This window comes from Gastrolobium bilobum, unplaced genomic scaffold, assembly GCF_033153095.1.
Source record: "Gastrolobium bilobum isolate Gb01-03AN ecotype WA unplaced genomic scaffold, APGP_CSIRO_Gbil_v1 utg7290, whole genome shotgun sequence".
In the NCBI taxonomy this organism is placed as follows: Eukaryota; Viridiplantae; Streptophyta; class Magnoliopsida; order Fabales; family Fabaceae; genus Gastrolobium; species Gastrolobium bilobum.
Window position 1 is genome coordinate 459867 of NW_026898915.1, and position 19715 is coordinate 479581.

Here is a 19715-nt window from a genome sequence, read left to right on the forward strand (position 1 = left end):
AGTATATAAGAGAAAACGATGAACTCTTTTTTTCAAAAGGTATCTTTTTCTTGTTTTTCTAAATACTGAAAGTCAAAACGTATTATACGATTAAAATCCTAACTAAGTATTTCACGAATGACTTATATAACATATACGACTAGTCCTCGTTTCTGTTAAAACAAAATGTAACAAATAGGAGAAAAAGACAAGGCATTTATACGTTTGCTATATTTGTGCATGCCTACATTGTAATTTTTAAAACAACATCGTGTGTTTCTCTCATTATACGAGGTGAGCTTTATCTTATACATGCCTTATCATATATAAAGTTAACTTTGATATCCGACATTTTTGTATTAAAAATTAATATACATTTTATGACATAAGATTTATATGAATATATAGATATATAAAATAATTAAAAATAGTAAAAATAATAATAACACTAGAAAGCTATCATGGCGACCATTAATTTTAACTAAGTTGATCAGAACAAATAAATTCAAAATTGTCCTAATTTTGAAGTACATATATACGAGGAATGTTATATTTACAAAATTTATTTTTACAAACTACACTGTATTAGGGGTAGTACATTGAAATGTATCACCCTATTACGTAGTTTGTAAGAGTTTATAAACTAAGAGTTTGTAAATATATTTTCTACATATATATATATATATATATATATATATATATATATATATATATATAGGAAAATATTTTTCTTATGTTGTAGAAAAAAGTTACCTCATGTTGTACAGATAAAATTAAAAGTGAGACCCACAAGTAAGAGGAGAGAAAAAAGAGAGTGTGATGGAACTCAATGCCTTTTTATGTGTGTAATAACCCATATATATATATATATATATATATATATATATATATATATATATATATATGAGAAAGTTATATTAAAAACTTTTTGTTTACAAACTACACTAAGTATAACCGATCATACTTTAATCAAGAGTGCATGACCAGTCATACTTAGTTTAATTTGTAAAAAAAGTTTGTAAATAGATCATTCCCCTTATATATATATATATATAGAGAGAGAGAGAGAGATGGGGGTAAGATCCTTTGACACCAGTGTTAAATTTAAAATATGACACATCATCTGAGAGCTGTTAGATCAAAAAAATCAATGGTGACACATGCTTACAAATCAAAGTCGTTGATTTTTTTTATCTAACGACTCTCAGATAAGGTATCAAATTTCAAATTTGAGACTGGTGTCAAAGGATCTTACCTCATATATATATGGGGTAGGATATTCTTACACCGGTATAAGAGTTAAAAGTCTTACACTCAATCTTGACCATTGATCCACTTGTATCTAATGGCTCACCATACTACCAAATTTGAGCCCTTAGATATAGATGGGATCAACGGACAAGATTGAGAGTGTAACTCACACTGGTGTAAAATGATCTTAATCCTATATATAAATATATGTGTGTGTGAAAAAAGTGTTTCTCTGACGGAAGATAAAATTATCTCTTATAATCCCAAAACGACGTTATTTTAGGGTTTAAAATAAAAAATAAAAGATATTTTGAAAATTTTATTTTCCTATTGTAACATATATTTTACTAAAAAATACTCTTTATTTTTTATTCTAAACCTAAAATGATCATTTTGAGATTGTAAGAGATAATTTTATCCCATGTAACATGAGAAACATTAATCTCTATCATAGGAGATAATTTTATCTCCTGTAATAGGAAAAATACTTTTCCATATATATATATATATATATATATATATATATATATATATATATATATACACACACGATCCTTTGACATCAGTGTCAAATTTAAAATTTGACACCTGGTCTGAGAGCCATTAGATCAAAAAAATCAATGGTATCACATGCTTACAAATCAGAGTCGTTGATCTTTTTTGATCTAACGGCTCTCAGATGAGGTGTCAAATTTGAAATTTGAGATTAGTGTCAAAGGATCTTACCTCATATATATATATATATATATATAATGTTGATGACCATTGTACTCAATATGAATGAGAAAAAATATATATCAAAGAATGTGTTAATGGAACAAAATTCAAATCACAAAGTGCAACTTTTAGAATCACATTGACAAAGTGAGACTAGACCAACTTATATAATGGTACTAAGATTTATAGGTATAGGATTATAATACCAGAATTATTAAAATATACCCTAAACAGATCCATTGCTAACAACCAAGGGATCATGAAACCGGGAAACAACCGGCACCGCAACTTAAAACTTACACACTAATATTATTTTAAATTTCCATTTACTGAGCAATACCCTAATCAATTCAGTACAGGAATAAGAATTATAATTTTACAGGCAGAAAAAATAGTATATATAATCCTACGTCTTATAATTTAACAAGTAAACATGTAATGTTTTTCTGGTTGGTACTACATTGACCCTTCAAAGGTTTTATATAAATCGAAGATCATTCATGGATCAGCATGACCGGGAATGTCATCATCACTGAATCCACTTTCTTCTTCACTGATCTCCTCCTCATCTCCACTCTCCTCATCTGCTGTAGAGGTGGTAATGTTTTCCTTCTTAGCATACCTCTCACAATACTCTGTCCCCACAAATAGCAAAGCAATGTTTTACATATCTTTTGTCACCACAAAACACCCCCCATTCACCAAAGGACCGGAATTTTTTCAACAAAAAAAATTCAAATATTCAGATATTATGAGGCAGTCTCAAGTACAAAAACTATCATCATGTTTGAATAATTCATCCATTGCTCAAGATATGCAGTAGTAAAGCATTGCATGATATAACTTCCTAAGTGTTAGAAGAGGGAATACATAAACTCAAAAAAGCAAGAGACTGTTACGCACGGGTTTAAAGCATTAGTACGGTTTTATCATCATAAGACAATTATACCATCAATGAAGGACCAAAATTTAGATAAGTTTCTTCCCAAGATATTAAGCTATTCAATCAAAAACTAATTAATTTAGGAGATTCACATTAAGAATTACTATAATAGATTACAGGCACTACTCCACAAGCTGAGTCAGTGAAGTGGGATCATGGACTCAAATAGCAAAACCATCATAAGATTTGGTCTTAAAAGTATGAGAAATAGTAGCAGCTCTTGACAAACAATATGCTCACCTTTAACTTTTTGGTCATACAGCTTTTTATCCTTCATCATTAACGATGCTGCATCGCCATTGAGAGGATCTGAAGCATTTGGATAAAGCAAGAGTTGTGGAAGAAATACTTCAAAGACATTTAGAAGATCTGAAAAAACAGAAACCTTGGTCATCTATAAAAATCAAATACAAAATCAGAAAAAGGATAAATGAAGGCGGTCAGTCCATATAATCCTGTTAAATTTCACACACATAATTATGCATGCAAAAAGTTCATAAACCCTCTTGTGGTTTACTCTTTTATCACTTACATCCCCATATTTTTTTTCTTATCAATTAACCCCGTTTGATTTTTTTTCTATCCAAGTCCACTTTGAACATTGTTGATAGTTAAATTAACTTGCCCTTTTCACCCCTATGCTTCAGAAGCAGCATGTTGTTGTGTTCTGTCTTCTTGCAGCTGGTTCGCTCGAAGAACTTGTTTATTGACGTCAGCTGTACAAGCAGCAGCTCTCAAACATTGCTGTCTCAGGAAAGATGGAAAAACGATATTTTGAAGGTGTCTAGGTACCAAAATCTATGTCTTTTGGTTTGGCATTTCTTTTCACTTATTTCTAATATTTTTTAAAATAATTCCCAGAATTGCTTAATTAGTTTACTTGCAGGACTGCAAGGAATTCCAAGGGGAGCTTTTTGGAATTAGCAATTTATTTTGAGATTTATCTGATAAGCTATTTACCAGTGAGATCATTGAATTGAGTAAGGAACATAGGCAAAAAACAGAACAACAGGAAAAATTAAATATCTCTGAAGAAACATATTCATTAGTATCAGACTCTGAAACTGGGTTATGTACTGAATCTGTGAGGGCTGCAACAAGTTTTATTTAATGTTTTTACTTAACTAAAATCCTACTGTGAGATCAAGGGTAAAATGGGCAAGTTTGCTCAATTACCAACGGTGTTAAAGGTGGTTTGCATAAAAAACAACAACAAAAGGGTAATTGATAAGATAAAAAAACACAAGGGTAAAAGTGATAAAAAGAGTAAAATACAGGATGTAAGTGATAAAAGAGCAAAGCATAGAGGGTCATTCTACATGTCGGCGTACATACACAAGAATATGACAAAACAATAGAATCTTTAGATGCTGAATACTTGAAACATTTACTATGAAAAGCCTATAACTGCATTACCGAACATTGGGCTCCATGATTGGTTAATCACATCCAAGCACACAGAGCCAGATCTGCAGTTAACGAAATATACAAAGCAGAATTAGCCATAATCCGTGTGAACAAACTCCTACCAATAGCAAGTTGTTGCTGGGACGTAATCCTTTTAAGAAATTTTATTTCCCTCTTGTACAAAATCTCAAAATCAACACCATCTTTATCCCAATCAGGGTCGATGGTAGATGAACCCAAAAAATGGTACGGAAAGATTGTGAAAAAAAAAAACCTAAGAAAACTAAAAAAACTTTAAGAATATATATAATATTATCCATAGAAAAGCAGTACACAATTACAAGGAAAAACAAATTAAAATAAAATACAAATAAGAATATATAGGAGGACAGAAGAGAATAAGAAGGTAAGAAATAAAAAATCAAAAAAAATAACATAAAAAAGGATATAGGGAAAAAGGAAAAGAAAAACACATAAATAAATAGGTAGGAGAAAAAGATTAAAAGGAAAAATGGAATAAAAGAGAAAAAGGAAGAAGAAAGATGGGGGAGATAAAAAGGAAAAAGGATTAAAAAGGAACCATCCAGAACATAGGAATAAAAACAGGTCTAACCCTCCACCATGCTTATAGCTCTTCTCCACTCCGTCCTAAGACACACTGTCCGTCAATTTATATCCTACTCCATTAAATCTTGTTTTACTACCTTCCCTCAAGTAAGTTTCGGTCTACCTCTACTTCTTTTTATGTCAAACTCTTGGTAACAAACCTTTGTTCTTACGGAAGCATCCAAGTGTCTTCTCATTACATACCCAAACCACCTCAATTTATGTTCTCTCATCTTTTCCGCCACTGATACTACTCCCATCTTTCATCGAATATCTTCATTTCTTATCTTATCCAACCTTGTATAAGCACACATCCACCTTAACATCCTCATTTCCTCTACTCACATTTTATGCTCATGTTGCCTATGTGCTGACCAACATTCAGTTCCATATAATATTGCAGGCTTTACTACTGTTCTATAGAATTTTCCTTTTAGCTTAAGAGGGATTTTGCGATCACACAAAAACCCAGATGCACTACACTATTTCATCCACCCTAGTCTATTCTATGATTTACATCCTCATCAATCTCTCCACCTTTTTGCAAAACTAATCGCAGATATCTGAAAACATCTTTCTTGAGTACCTATTGTCCAAGCAGACGCACAAAATCTTAGTCTCTATCTCCAGCCAGAGAAAACTCACTTCATATACTCATTCTTACTCCGGCTTAACGTATATCCTCTTAACTCCAACGTGCTTCTCCACAATTCTAGTTTTCTATTAACACCGGCCTTGGTCTCATCAATAAGTACAATATTATCTGCAAAAAGCATATTCCATGGCACTTGCTCTTGAATATCTTTTGTTAGTTCATCTATAACTAAGACAAAGAGATCAGGACTTAGAGCAGAACCTTGATGTATACCTACTGTAATAGTGAAATAATTTGATGTTCCATTACACGCTTTCACACATGTAGTAGCACCATCATACATATCCTTAATTGCATCTATATACTTTGATGGTACTTTTTTCTTTTCAAGAACCCACCATAAAACTTTTCTTGGCACCCTATCATATGTCTTCTTAAGATCTATAAACACTATATGTAAGTCCTTCTTCTTTTCTCAACATCTCTCCATTAATTGGTGTATCAAGAAAATAGTACATCTTCCTGGTATAAAGCCAAATTGATTTATAGAGACCTTGCTCTCTCACTTCAAGCAGTGTTCAATAACTCTCTCCCACATCTTCATAGTATGGCTCATAAGCTTAATGCCTGTATAATTAGAATAATTTTGAATATCTCCCTTGTTTTTGTAAATAGGCACAAACAAACTTTTCCTCTGAATATCAGACATCTTATTTGTTTGAAGAATCTTATTGAAAAGATTGGTCAGTCATTTTATTACCACATCCCCCAGGCTATCTTTTTGAAAACAACGAACAACAAACCAACAGAAAAGCAGTATGTACACTAGACAAATAAATGAAAGTAGTTGATATGACATATCATGGGACCCAAACCTAAAAGTATTAAATCCACCACCAAAAATAAAAAGATTGGTTAATAGCGTATGGAGTGCTCACAACTCATCAACATTTGGGTGGAATATTTTATTCACAAATCCTATAGAAGGGGATTTGTACGGATAAGCGTCAGGGAGCTCAACTCGAATTTTCCAGACTCCACCTTCATAAAGGCCTGCAACAATCACATAAATGTAATAAATCAAGGAACAACCAGATAGCTTAAACATGATAATTAGTCTTGGCACTCGCAACCCTTTTAAAGATAAGGAAACCAATACCAAGCTAAAAGACGAGGTAAAACATGGAAAGATTAGATGGAAATTTATGCTAATAGAGATAAAGGAACTCCCGATTAAGGGTTTTTTGCCCTGCCTTTTTTGTCCTTGAGAAAGGAAAAAATGAAAAATCTTCGTCTAACAAGCATTTGATTAGTAAGAAATTCTTCATATACATGTGCAGTTTCATCAAACAAAAGACTAAGTTAGCTCTAGAATGTCAACAGTACTTTCTTTTGGACCATGAAACTCCACATTGAATTCATTGAGTCCATCATTTATCGTCTCCACTGTATAATCACTCATCATCCTGTAAAAAAGGAAGGAATATTTGAGAAATATGACTACGAATTTTTTTGCTAAGAGTGAATCATACATACGTGTACAAGAAATGGGTAAGATGTAAACATAATGCTAAGAGTGATAGTCTGAGTTCTCCTAACAATATAATAGGGAACTATCATGGGCATGCATCTACAAATTAGTACTTGCATATGCTTCTAATTCTAGACTGACGATGGTATCATAATTAGGATTGTTTGGGCAATGCCAAGTGCCTCAAAAGTACAAGCCTTTGTCATTTGCACATACTTCATAATCCTCACCATTTTAGCAATGCATTAAAGGATGTAAAAGTTACTTGATATTTTGTTCTAGGTACATATAACTAAATTAAGTCCATCCCATATAACTTCATTATCAATTTCATCCATGCTATTCTCGCCATAAATTTAGCAACTAATTCAAACTCTGTCTGCACTTTCCAATCAAGCATCTACAACAACACCCACCAGTCCACTATGATGCCAAAGCCCATAAGCACCGTATTGCACCAATACAGCATCTTTCTCCATTACAACCTTTATTTGGGTAACAAGAATATGCCCAAAAGATATTTCCACCAAGAGACCAACTTGTCACCGTTACTCAGTTTATTACCTATATTTCCCCATTGGGAGTGGGTCCTCTCATGCTCCTTTTTAACATGATCATGACATGTGAAAAATATGTAATTCATTGATAGATCAATAGCCAACAATTAAAGTGACCATGTTCTCTTTACAATCTTTGTTATTACACTTATGACCATTGATCTTTCAATGAATGACTGAGATTTTTTAATGATGTGATCATGTTAAAAAGAGACATGAGAGAGTCCATTCCTTGACTGATGTCAATAACACCAACGCAAAGGGAAAACTAAAAATAAATAAATGGATCCATAAATTTGTAATGGAGAGCATCAGATGTCATTAAGATTGGTTAATTTTTAGGAGGAAGAAAAGGAAAGTGGAGAGAAGGAAATCATTTTATAATGAGAATTTACTTTGACAAAGTATTACATGGTTTTCAATCATTCAGCGTTGAAAAAAAAAACAAAAAGGTTGCATTAGAAAATAAAATCATCAAGAAAAGTAGTGTTTTAATCCTATCACGGGGCAACATGCTGGTATAGCATTCACCTTCAGGCTTCAGCCTGGCAACACCACCACCTTCATAAAATAAAACAAAACACACGATTCAAATGAGACGATTACCCAACATTGCTGAAGCATTTTATTTATTTTTATTTTTTTGGGGGGGGAGGGTGACACTAGGGTTATCACAATTCTCACAGAAACTGCCAACAGGCTAAGACTAAGCAAGGTAGTTTTCAATTAATTTGAATTTCTTTTCTTCATTCTTTCCTCTATTGTTCTTAGTAATCTGCAAATTCCTATCCTAGTGAAGAAGGGTGACATATGTGTTATGACCAAAAAAAAAGATTATGCCAAAATGTGATGTGACGGAGTAAAATCATAAACAGTTTTAATTTTTTTATTTTACGGTAGGTTTCTACGTTTGACATATCATGCGTGACGAATTTGATTGGTTTCTACTGTTCTTAATTTGACAGGTTTGATTCATGTAATCAGCCTCTTGCGAATACAAGGTAAGACGGTCTACTATAGACCCACACAATGGGTTGAACCCTTTCCTGGACCTTGTGCATACGGGAGCTTTATATAACTTTATAGCACCAATTTAAACTGCCAAGTTTTGTAAACGGCTAAGATACATTTTACCTCCCTGAAGTATATCCCTTTCTCAACTTACCCCTAAAGTTATCTTTTTGTCACTTAAACCTCATGTTTGGTTTTAAGAAAAAAATTACTTTTTCAGTTAAATCAAATGGAACATAAGGCATTAGGAATGTTCCCTTACCATTACAAAACTGAGGTTTTTCTTTATCATTTGACACCCCCTCCCCCAAAGTTTGTCTATTTATCACATAACCCCCTTGAAGTTTGGTTTTAGGTGTCTAGAGGTTAACTTCTGTTTGGCTAACTAAAAATTAAATGATTTCAACTACAAGGGGTTAGGGGATAGCAAAAAGACTTCGAGTGAGTAAGTTGAGAAAGGGCTATATTTCAAGGGAGTAAAGTGTATTTTACCCTTTATAAATCTTACACTCCTTTTTTTTTAGTAATGGATGTCTTACTTCACACAAGCAGTCTAGGTCATTCTGTCAAACTGAAGTCTACTTTTGTGAACAGGCCCAAAACCGTAAATGAATCTCACATGTAAAGAAACTACAAATTCTTCCTATAAGTCAAATTACCAAATTCAGAAAAATCTTCCCATATTAAGAACTTGGGTTCAAGATCAAGCGATAGCAGAATAGAAATGACCATATCAATGTGCCAAAAGTGCTTCTACACGGTATGAATAATCAAAACAGATTTCAACTATAACATATTTCAATTAATTTGGTAATGTACCGATTTCCACCAACTTATGAAAAGGTTATCAAAACTAATTCAACAACAGTTTAAAAGAATATAAGTATCAAAACACAGTAAAACAATCTACTTACAATTTCATAACATCCATTTCTCTTCTCTTGCTCGGAGATGACATTTTGACTATAACAAATCACTTATTTCAACCTGCTAGAAGGACAATTAAGCAAAGTTAGTTTTTGTCAAATGTACATTATAGTTTCCATCTTGACTACGATAGAAGGTTCAAAAACAAAAGTCACTTCCAATATGTAGCCTATAAGCTCAATGCATTTCCATTAAATTTAAAAGAGGACGGGGAACTTGTTGATATAGCTCTGTTGCGGTGTGTCTACATAGCAAACTGACAATAGTTTTGCCCATAAAGATTCACAAGACGCTGATGAATGAGATAGAGAAGTAGAAAGCTAAAGTATAAGAAACCTTGAAATTGATTTGATGTCAAAAACAAGGATCAACAGATGTGTCTCTATTGATCCTGTTAGAGAATAATATAAACTATTAAAAAGGCCCTCACCCAACACCTTAAAGTTTTGGGTTGAAGTGGTTCTTTACATGGTATCAGTATCAGAGCCTCAATGACCACAAGGTCATGAGTTCGATCCTTACCGCCCCCCCACTTTCTAGTAAAATTAAATAAGCACAAGGTAAACCAAAAATTGAGCCTGTGTAATATCCACACTTCAAACCCAAAGGGCCCTTGCGTGAGGAGATGTATTAGAAAATAATATAAACTATTAAAAAGGCCTTCACCTAACACCTTAAAGTTTTGGGTTGAAGTGGTTCTTTACAGGTCCATAAAAAGAAATCATATGAGTAAACAAAGACATCATCTATCATATGAAAGAAGAAGAGAGTAAAAAGGAAACTGAATAAGCGTTCTCACTATGCAACATAAAAGAAATACGAATGCGTATACAAATGAAGGACAAGACCTCGAATAAAACAAACCAAAGGTTTTCATTCAATAGTGTGGATCCAAACAAGATATATATGAAGGACAACAACTTGAATATGACAAACCAACGATTTTCACTTCATCATTGATCCCCAAAAAAAGGACAAAGTGGACAAGGCGAATTTTAGAGCCCAGAAAGTTTACACTAGGAAGCATCACAGGAAACCACAACCCCCACTTGATGTGTCAGCATCCAGGCAGTTAGGAGAGAATATTCCCCAAGAAGGTGTAGGTGAGGGAATACACATTGATGCCAGCATGGATAACAGAATGAGTGAGGCAGTTGGAGGTCTTGGCAGTATTAAATAGGTGAATAGGAGTTTGCGGTAGGACACGGTGAAACTTGGGCTTGTATTGGGAGGGTCACAGAGCTCCTCGAATTGCTCTGTACTTTATCATTTTCGTTTACTGCCATTGTTTATTGTTCATTTTACAGTTCCTCATTTCCGTTTTCTTTTCTATTGATAATTGGTGACTGTATCACAATCTTCCATAATCAAAACATCAGTCATTTTTCAGTTCACAATTTCTTGGTATTGGTTGATTGTATCAGCAAACTATTCTATATTATGCTTGGTGCAACGAATGATCAATATGACACTCAAAGTCATAAAAAGCAAAAACGGATGAACACAAAGAAAGTTGGGATCCAGATTATGGAAGGAACAATTAATGCTCAAAATGTAGGGATCACCCACTAGACAATCACATCAGGCATAAGTAAATTAACAGTCCTTTAGCAATGGTTAAGTTCCTGCCTTCTTGTAGAAGATTACTATGTGTATAAAGCAACAGATAAAACAAAATCACTTCATATATTAGGGAGCACATAGCAAACTTGACAGAAAAATAGACACAATCATTTTGAGGTATATAGTTCTACTCATCGCAACACGTATTTAAGAAGTTTATAGGCAAACTTACACTAAATTTCAACAAAAATATAAACTTAGTATTGAAGAAGGCATCAAATGGTGAGAAATTCTATTACAATGATACAAGCATCTATGTGAATAAAAAAAGTGGACAAATATTTTCATCATTTAGTGTATTGAAAGACAAAGTCAAGAGATCCAAAGGAGGACACTAAACAACAGTAAATAAAGGCAGGGTCTCATAAGCTATGGAAATTTGGCAGAAACAAAAGCTATACAAAGTATGTGATACACAATGTGGCAAAACTGCTTGCTTTATATGGCACAAAGTAAAAATATAATCTTTTGTAAATGACTACGTCGATTCCAAACACAGATAAATACCCAGAATTCCTTAATTTACTTTGATCAACTTCCCAGCAACCAATGCGGCAATAATAGGCAAAATGAGAAAAAGGCATATGCACTGTAATTAATCAAGAGCAATACCAACACAGAATGCACCGACCCATGTTACAAAAAAATCAACATAGATTCTGATGTGAAGATCTATGGTTGACCCATTTAACCAGAAATAAAGAAAAACAATTGTGGATTGTTAACTATGCTTCAGATACTGGAAAATCAAAACCCAGAGAAGATAGAACAGGAAAAGTGGATTGATATCTTAGAACTGACACTAAAATTTCGGGAAAAATAATGGCTTGCCTGAAACACTTATTTGGCGTTTGGCGATGGGCTTCAAATGAGAGAGTAATTGCAGGGGAAAAGAAAAAAGGTCACAGAGAGAGAATGTAAATGAGAATGAGGAGGAACACATATATAGGGAGTGGGTGTGGGATACAAGAAGATGGATGCTAACGTTGGACATACCACGTGTTATCAAAAAGTTACCACAACGTGGCCATCAAGTTTCTGGTAAGTCCTAATTAGTAATTAGAATTTATTAAGGCACATAATGAAAATAAAATTATTAAATATGAAATAAAGTATTTATTATGAGTAAAGTGTGTGTCATTTTAAAGAACTAGTGTATTACCCGTGCGTTGCACGTAGGAAAAAAAATCGATTTATTTGTCTCGTAAAAACTAACGTAACATATGCAAGATGTCGAACCTACATTTGTGATCCTTCATCCTCTTAGAAATGAATTAGTAATATAATCTACAAATGAAAGTATGAAGAAAAAAAAACACATGAACATGTGAGTACAAATAAAAAGTGTTATAACAATACATCCATATATTGATAACCATGGAATATTGTTGGTTCAAAAATAGCAGTTAACAATATATCATGTGTGCATGAAAAGCGATTCCTGCATGAGAAAAAAAAAGTAGCAATTAAAAAAACCTAACGTTAACGAATATAAATAAAAAAGCACTTCATTGCCATTTTTTTTTGTCTTTACCTGTACCAAGGAGTGATGTTATCTCATAGTAGACAGAAGGAAATTCACAAGATTAATCTTTGAAATACTTGCTTGTAAATTATATTAAGGGTATTATTTATAACACAACCGTTTTCATCTAGGTTTTTATATTTTATCTCAGAAATGAACTTTCATTTACTACAATCAGATTTATAAAATAATAATAAATAATTATTATTATTGCAAGGATTAGTGTCGTTAGTCTTTGGAATTTCACAAATTTGTATTTACAAAAATTGAAATCAGATTTAGTAATTTAATTATAAAAGAATAAGGATAAAATTTCAGTTGAATTATAAAAATATATTGGCGGGCTGGCCCTCCGGGCCGAGCTCAGTTTTCCACCTCTAACTGTCATTTTTTATTTAAATTTAAAATTTAAAACTTTTTATATTAATTATACATATTTAGATAATTTTTTTCCATTTTAATTTATGATATTTATATATTTTTTTAATTGGTTATACATGTATATTTAAATTTTTTATGTTAAATATAATTTAAAAAATACATGTATATTATTTTAATTGGTTATACATGTATATTTAAAAATTTTATGTTAAAATTTTAATTTATTTTTAGTAAAGTATAAATTACGCCATTTCTTATTTTTTTTTTAAATTTAAAATTTTAAATAATTTTTATCGACTATAAATGTATTTTTATAAATTTAAATATTTTATTGTTTAATCTATAATTTTATATTAAATTTAAATTTATTTTATATATCTTTTTTCACTGCATAAATATTAAATGCTGAACTTTTTTTTCCACACATCAAGTTCACATAATTTTTCATTTAATATATTTACAGATTTTGAATTTATTTTACAATATAAATAATTTTGTTATTTTACAACTTTTTTCATGTTTTTGTTTTTTTATGCAGCATTAATAGGGCTAACAAATATCCATGCAAAAAATAGTGGGACATTGAATGAGTTGTCTACCACCATAAATGATTAACTTATTTTTTCATTGATTTATTTTGATTTTTAAAAGAAATTATTATTTATTTAATTTTTTATTTCCAAATCCTTTCCCACTGTTACAATTTGAAATTTAAAATTGAAATCCAAAATTTGAAATCAATTCAGAATTCGAATTTCAAAAGAGTGAGCAATTTCATTGCAGAAAGCATTTAAAAGAGCTGAATAATTTCAATGTACAAATGAGTGGGACATTGGATGAGTTGTCTGCATAAATAATTAACTTAATTTTCCATTGATTTTTTATTTTTATTTTTAAAAGAAATTATTATTTATTTAATTTTTTATTTCCAAATCCGTTCCCACCATTACAATTTGAAATTTAAAATTGAAATCCAAAATTTGAGATCAACTCAAAATTCGAATTTTAAAAGAGTGAGCAATCCCACTTCTTTGTGAGAGTAAAAAGATATAAGTTGTGTCATTTAAAAGGATAAATATTTTTTCAATTTATTATATTGAGAATGAGAAGTTAAAAAGTATTTATTACTTTTTTCGAAGACCTCTAGTAACTGCACAAATTTAGGTGTGAATTGGATTGAAATTTTAATTGATTGTTTTTAGACGAAAAAATTTATTGATATTTAATTAAGATTACAAAAAACTTATATGGTATTCTATTAGAATTTTAAAAGATTGTTTTAAAGTCCACCCAAATTAGATGATATTCAATCAAGATTTTAAACAGAGAAAAGTAATTTTGTGGTAATCAAAAAGGGTTCGTTTTTCTACCGTCAATGTAGATAATTTATCTACATTAAGTCTGAAATGACGTCATTTTGAAGTTGAAATCAAGGTATTTTTGTAATTATAATTTATTTCAATGTTATAATAGTCTTTTTCGTTATAATTTTTAATTTTTTAACCCAAAACGACGTCGTTTTGGGAGCGAATGTAGATAACTTATCTACATTCACCGTAGAAACATTAAAGCCATTCAAAAATATGACAATTTTAATGATTTTCTATTAGTATGGATTTTGTGAGACTTTTTAATGAGAAGTATAAATAGCATGCCTTTTTCACAATCTCACCCTAATCTCTGGAATTTCTTGAGATTTCTTTATTGCAATATCACACAATCTATCCTAGCTTTTTTCTCAAAGCCAAGGTATGTTCTTTTTTGACTTTCATACATTTTCTCTAGTTTTGGCATTTCTCCTTATGCTATCTTCTTCATGATTAACTGATAATTTATGGTTGTGTTTGTCGTCTCTAATGATGTGTTACATTTTATTTATTTATTTATTTATTTAATCGTAGCACTGGTAATACGTTGACGATAAACATGTTTAATAAACAGCATGTTGCCGATAAAAATTTCTCAAGACTTTTATGCATCATATTAGGCACACAATGAGAGACAAAATTTTAATATTCATTTGTTGAATAACAAGGAAAAAAAATCGTTGTTGCTATTGTATAACTTGCTTTCGTCACTGATTTAAAAGAGCATCTACTCAACAATGTTAAGAATTCTCATAACATAATGAATTCAAGTTACTATTTGGCAAGACAGTGAGTAGAAGAATAATGCACACTACATGTGACAGCTTTTCATTTTATGATCTATTAAATTGGAATAAATACATTTGCATTTACTATAATTCATAAAAAATATTTTAAAAAATATTGATAAAAAATAAATACAGCTTTTCATTTACTATAATTGATAAACATTTTTAAAAAATATTGATGAAAATGAAATACAAAATTTTAAATGTGAATAACATGCTCCATCACACTAATAACATGCAAAGGTATCACAAATTTTTAATTAATTTTATGCATACAAATTTTTGATTTGATTATCCTTCATAAAAATCAGTTTGAATGTTCGTTAAAAATTTATATATTTTTAAAATCTTATAAATTTATATTGTCCTTTCAAATATTATAAATTCTATTAAAATCTTTTAAAATTTAATCTTATAAAATCTTCATTATAAAAAATATCTTTTAAAAAAGACTTTAAAGTCACTATAATTTTATATAATCTTTTAAAATCTATAAGATTTTTTATATCAAAATAGTTTTTTAAAATTCTAATTCAATACCGCTCCTTACATTAGCCTCCACTTAGGACAATTGTATGATCTAAATTCGAATTTAGAATCCTCTGTTTATATGTGATATTTTTTTTCATTATAAATCTGAGATAATTACATTACCTCTATGTGAGGCTTAAGTGACGATAAAATTAAAGATCGACAAACTTTTACAATTCTATACTTTTCTTTTGCGCAATGTTTCTAAATTCTATACTGATAATGGCATTGTAATCAGGATTGTTTGAGAAACGTCACTCAAAATCCAAACGTTTGTTACTCGTTTTTATTTTTTTATTGGAGCTTAATATAAATACACATAGTTCGTAAACATCACCATTCTAGCAATCTATTCTATGTGGATTTCACGAAATTAACTATGAAAAATATTTTTCTTATGTTGTATGTTATCTCACGCAACATAAAAAAAGTAGGTGAGACCTACTAAAAAGAAGAGAAAAAAAATGGATCTACGTAATTCACATTAAATATATCCCAAATCCTAATATCCTATCACAAATTTTGCTACTATTTCAAACTAAGTCTTCACTTCTGATGAAGCATCTATAACAATAACCACCACGACGCCATAGCCCATATACTCCAATTAACACAAACACCGCCCTCTCTCAGTAACAATTGACAACCATTTTAGGAACAAGAATATGCCCTTCCCACCAAGAGACCAACATGACATCATCACTCATATTACAACTTCTATTTCCCCACTAGAGGATTGACAAATCTCATATACGAGGATAATATATGAGACATTCTAATTACTTACGGATAAATCAATAATATTGAGATATGAGATAAAAAAAATATTGTGATAGCAAGTAATAAAATCATCATAATTGATTTGCCAAGGATTAAGATCACCATCTCACATAAACTTCTCTGAAGAAAAATAAAAATAACTTAAAAATGCATAATTAAGTTTCTAATGGAATGCATCATATATGACTCAAACAAAGGGGAAGGTTATGCGTACAACCTATTTTCGTTTACAACTTCTTACAATCATATCTTAACCGTTGATTTTCGTCAATCAACGATTATCATTTATTGCGAATTAATAATTAATTAATAAATTTAATTTGCGAATATCTTAACCGTTGATTGACGGAAATCAACGGTTAAGATATGGTTGTAAGAGGTTGTAAACGAAAATAGGTTATAAGTATAACCTTTAACTTTTTTTTGGAAAAAAAAGAAAGAAAGTGTAGTACTTTTTTTATAATGAGAAATTTATATTTCTAAGTGGATGTTTTTGTTTCTCCCCTGGAAGAAGGGGGACGAGTATGTTGTTAAAACTTGTAACCAAAAACCAAAGAGTAAACTACTAAATCACTTCCTCGAAAATTTTGAAGGGAACAAATTAGAGCATATTTAAGAACTTTTGTTAAAAGATATGCCTAGTTAAAGCACGTCTGATATATTTAGCCAAAGTAATGCAATCAAACATATAGGTTGACTGTACGGGACCAGTAATGTCAAGTATCCTTACGGGACTAACCTCCATGTTAGCTTCTTCCATTCAGTCACGTCACCTTGGCCAACGGGTCTAGTTCCGTCAGGCACCCTGATGCCACTCATTCCCTTTTCCCCTCCACCTCTGCTTGCCGACACTTAAAACACTGAAAGTGTAAGAGACTAATATCGTAACTGATCCATACGGGAGTAGTCACTTATACTAACCAATCCCAAACTCTGTATATATACCCCCCTCTTGGCTACGAAAATGAATTGTTCAGTGTTTCATTCTCACCTTCGTCATTTCTGTATTTGATATTTACGTTGTGTTTCCTTTCATTATTATCATCCATTGTCACAGATTATGACTCACAATTTTTTTGGTTGTTTATCCCATCCCCATTTTGAGCCATAATCAACCCTCTAATTTTTTGTGTTTTTTTTTTTGCATAATACATAAGCAAAAAATGGATCAAATTCATTCATTCGTATATTACAATGGTTCTAAAATTATAGATGCAGGCGGATTGAGCTTTGAAGGGGGAAAAGAGCAATGTATATTGTCCAAGGCATGTCCGTTGAAGATTTAAATGAGAAGATCCGTCAAAAGTTGAAGCTGCAACAAAATCAGGTAATATCTTCAGTGACCAGCAGAGTTTCGTGTGGAAACCACAAATATGCGGGTTTTGAGATATCTTATGATGAGGTCGTGGATGTTTTCCTTCGAACATTCGTCGATAACCCTACGCCTCAATTTGTTGAGTTATACATGGATATTGAGACGTTAGAAGATCTATCAATATCGATTCATGGACTGGACCTTAATAGTTAGTCACATTATGTATCATCTTCTGTACCCTAGCCCACATAATCAATCGTTGCACATGGAGAAGAGAACGACTATATGGTAGATGTTGAACCTGACAATGAGGAGCAAGACGAAGATGAAGACACTCTGTTGGCCATGACCATGATCAGAACGATAACGATGCAGGTGATGAACGTCATGGTAATCCCATGTCACAGGAGATTGGTACCACTATATCCAATCCCGTAGTTGTTCCACAGTCATCAAGTTAGTTAGTGAGTTGTATTATTATATATATTTTTATTAGTTATCATGTTTTTGTATCTACCCTATTATGTGTGAATATGCATATGTTACACCATTTTGGAATGCGATTCCACATTATGAGGCTGTTAATTGAGATTACCCGAATAAAGATATATTGGATGTTGAAGGCTTAGGGTGGCGTCTGTGGACAAGAGGGAGAGAAATTGTATGTGAAAAAAGAGTTCGGGTCCAAGCACGATGTCTAAGCCACAATAAAACATTATTGCATGTAGGAATATCAAGAAGCTGTAGTGGTTAAGAGTACTACGACCAAGTTGTCTATGAAATGTCGGAACCATGAACAAGGTTACAATTGGCGAGTAAAAGCAATTAAATCGAAGAATAACAACACTTGGGTGGTTAGTAAATGGGTTGGAAATCATAGTTGTGTGAGCAAATAACTCTACCAAGATCACAGATAACTTGATTCTAGATTTATTTCTGAGGCCATAATAGGTACAATGTCCAATATTATGTGCTCGTTTTGATAATTATCTATGTTTATCAATGAACATAAATAACATTCCTAATGCGCAAGTGTAATGAATGGTTTTACAGAAATGGTCAAGGCTTGACCTTCAGTAGCTGTGATCTTGCTACAAGAAAGGGTGTCTGGTCTCTTTGGATTTCATGTTTCTTACAGGAACGCGTGGAAGGCAAAACAAAAAAACAGTTGCTAAGATTTATGGTGATTAGGATGAGTCATATGTGTTCCTGCCAAGATGGTTCGAGTACATATTTCATTTTTCCTCGGGATCTGTTTATCATATTCAAGATGAATCATATATCATCAATCTGTAGGTTGTTAATGGGTTTCAAGTTTTTCAACATGTTTTATGGACTTTCAGTCAATGTCGTGAGGCGTTCAAATGGTGCAAACCAGTTATACAGGTGGATGGTATGCATCTATACTGGTCCAACCCTTCAACTCGGGTGGTTCAGATCCTATTCGGGATGTGTATACACTGAAAAAGTGGAGGAAGAGAGACACAATACAGTGCAAATTTAATGACGAACATAGTTGTTTGAAGGCATTCACATATGCCCAGACATTAGGATGTATGTGAAATGGGGCGAGATGGAGATGATTCAATAAATCTATCTGGAATTCGGAAAAGGGAAATCGAAAGCCGACCTTGGTAAATAAGTCGCGATAAAAGAAGGAATGAGGTTTTTTTGAATTTCTCCCTGAACAGACATGCTCATCCTCAGTAAGGGGAAGACATTGTAGCCCACTGGGTTACCAATGGGAAGCCCTGCTACATCCTCGACACTCATGTTAGATTTAATGCTTAAAACCTCAGGAATGACCCGAGGGTATTCTGCTATCTACTCGGCACAGGGTGGTTCATGCCCTGGGTCAATTGAGGATATCTCAATTTCTAC

At 31.9% G+C, this 19715-nt stretch overlaps 1 protein-coding gene across 3 annotated transcripts; it reads right to left on the reverse strand.

Annotated features, from left to right (window-relative positions):
* Positions 1-2218: 2218 nt before the first annotated feature.
* LOC133285402 (ubiquitin-conjugating enzyme E2 4-like) lies at positions 2219-12092 on the reverse strand. 3 transcript variants are annotated; one of them, XM_061482610.1, is made up of 7 exons: positions 11979-12048; positions 9512-9587; positions 6885-6964; positions 6437-6551; positions 4307-4359; positions 3131-3259; positions 2219-2582 (listed from the first exon to the last, which is right to left on the reverse strand). In XM_061482610.1, the coding sequence occupies exons 2-7, from the start codon at positions 9553-9555 to the stop codon at positions 2446-2448; spliced, it is 558 nt and encodes a 185-aa protein (XP_061338594.1). In that variant the 5' UTR covers positions 9556-9587; positions 11979-12048; the 3' UTR covers positions 2219-2445. The 3 variants fall into 3 exon arrangements, with proteins under 3 accessions (XP_061338594.1, XP_061338593.1, XP_061338595.1); XM_061482609.1 differs by having other exon boundaries at positions 2220-2582; positions 9512-9584; positions 11979-12084; XM_061482611.1 differs by having other exon boundaries at positions 2484-2618; positions 9512-9584; positions 11979-12092.
* Between the last annotated feature and the right edge of the window lie 7623 nt (positions 12093-19715).

Bases quoted from the DNA above. Each gene is read 5' to 3' on its own strand.
- LOC133285402 (XM_061482610.1), bottom strand. From the start codon at position 9,555: ATGTCATCTCCGAGCAAGAGAAGAGAAATGGATGTTATGAAATT. The intron at 6,965-9,511 runs GTAAGTAGATTG...CCTTTTTTACAG, and splicing joins GAAATGGATGTTATGAAATT to GATGATGAGTGATTATACAG. The intron at 2,583-3,130 runs GTGAGCATATTG...TTGTGGGGACAG, and splicing joins GTATGACCAAAAAGTTAAAG to AGTATTGTGAGAGGTATGCT.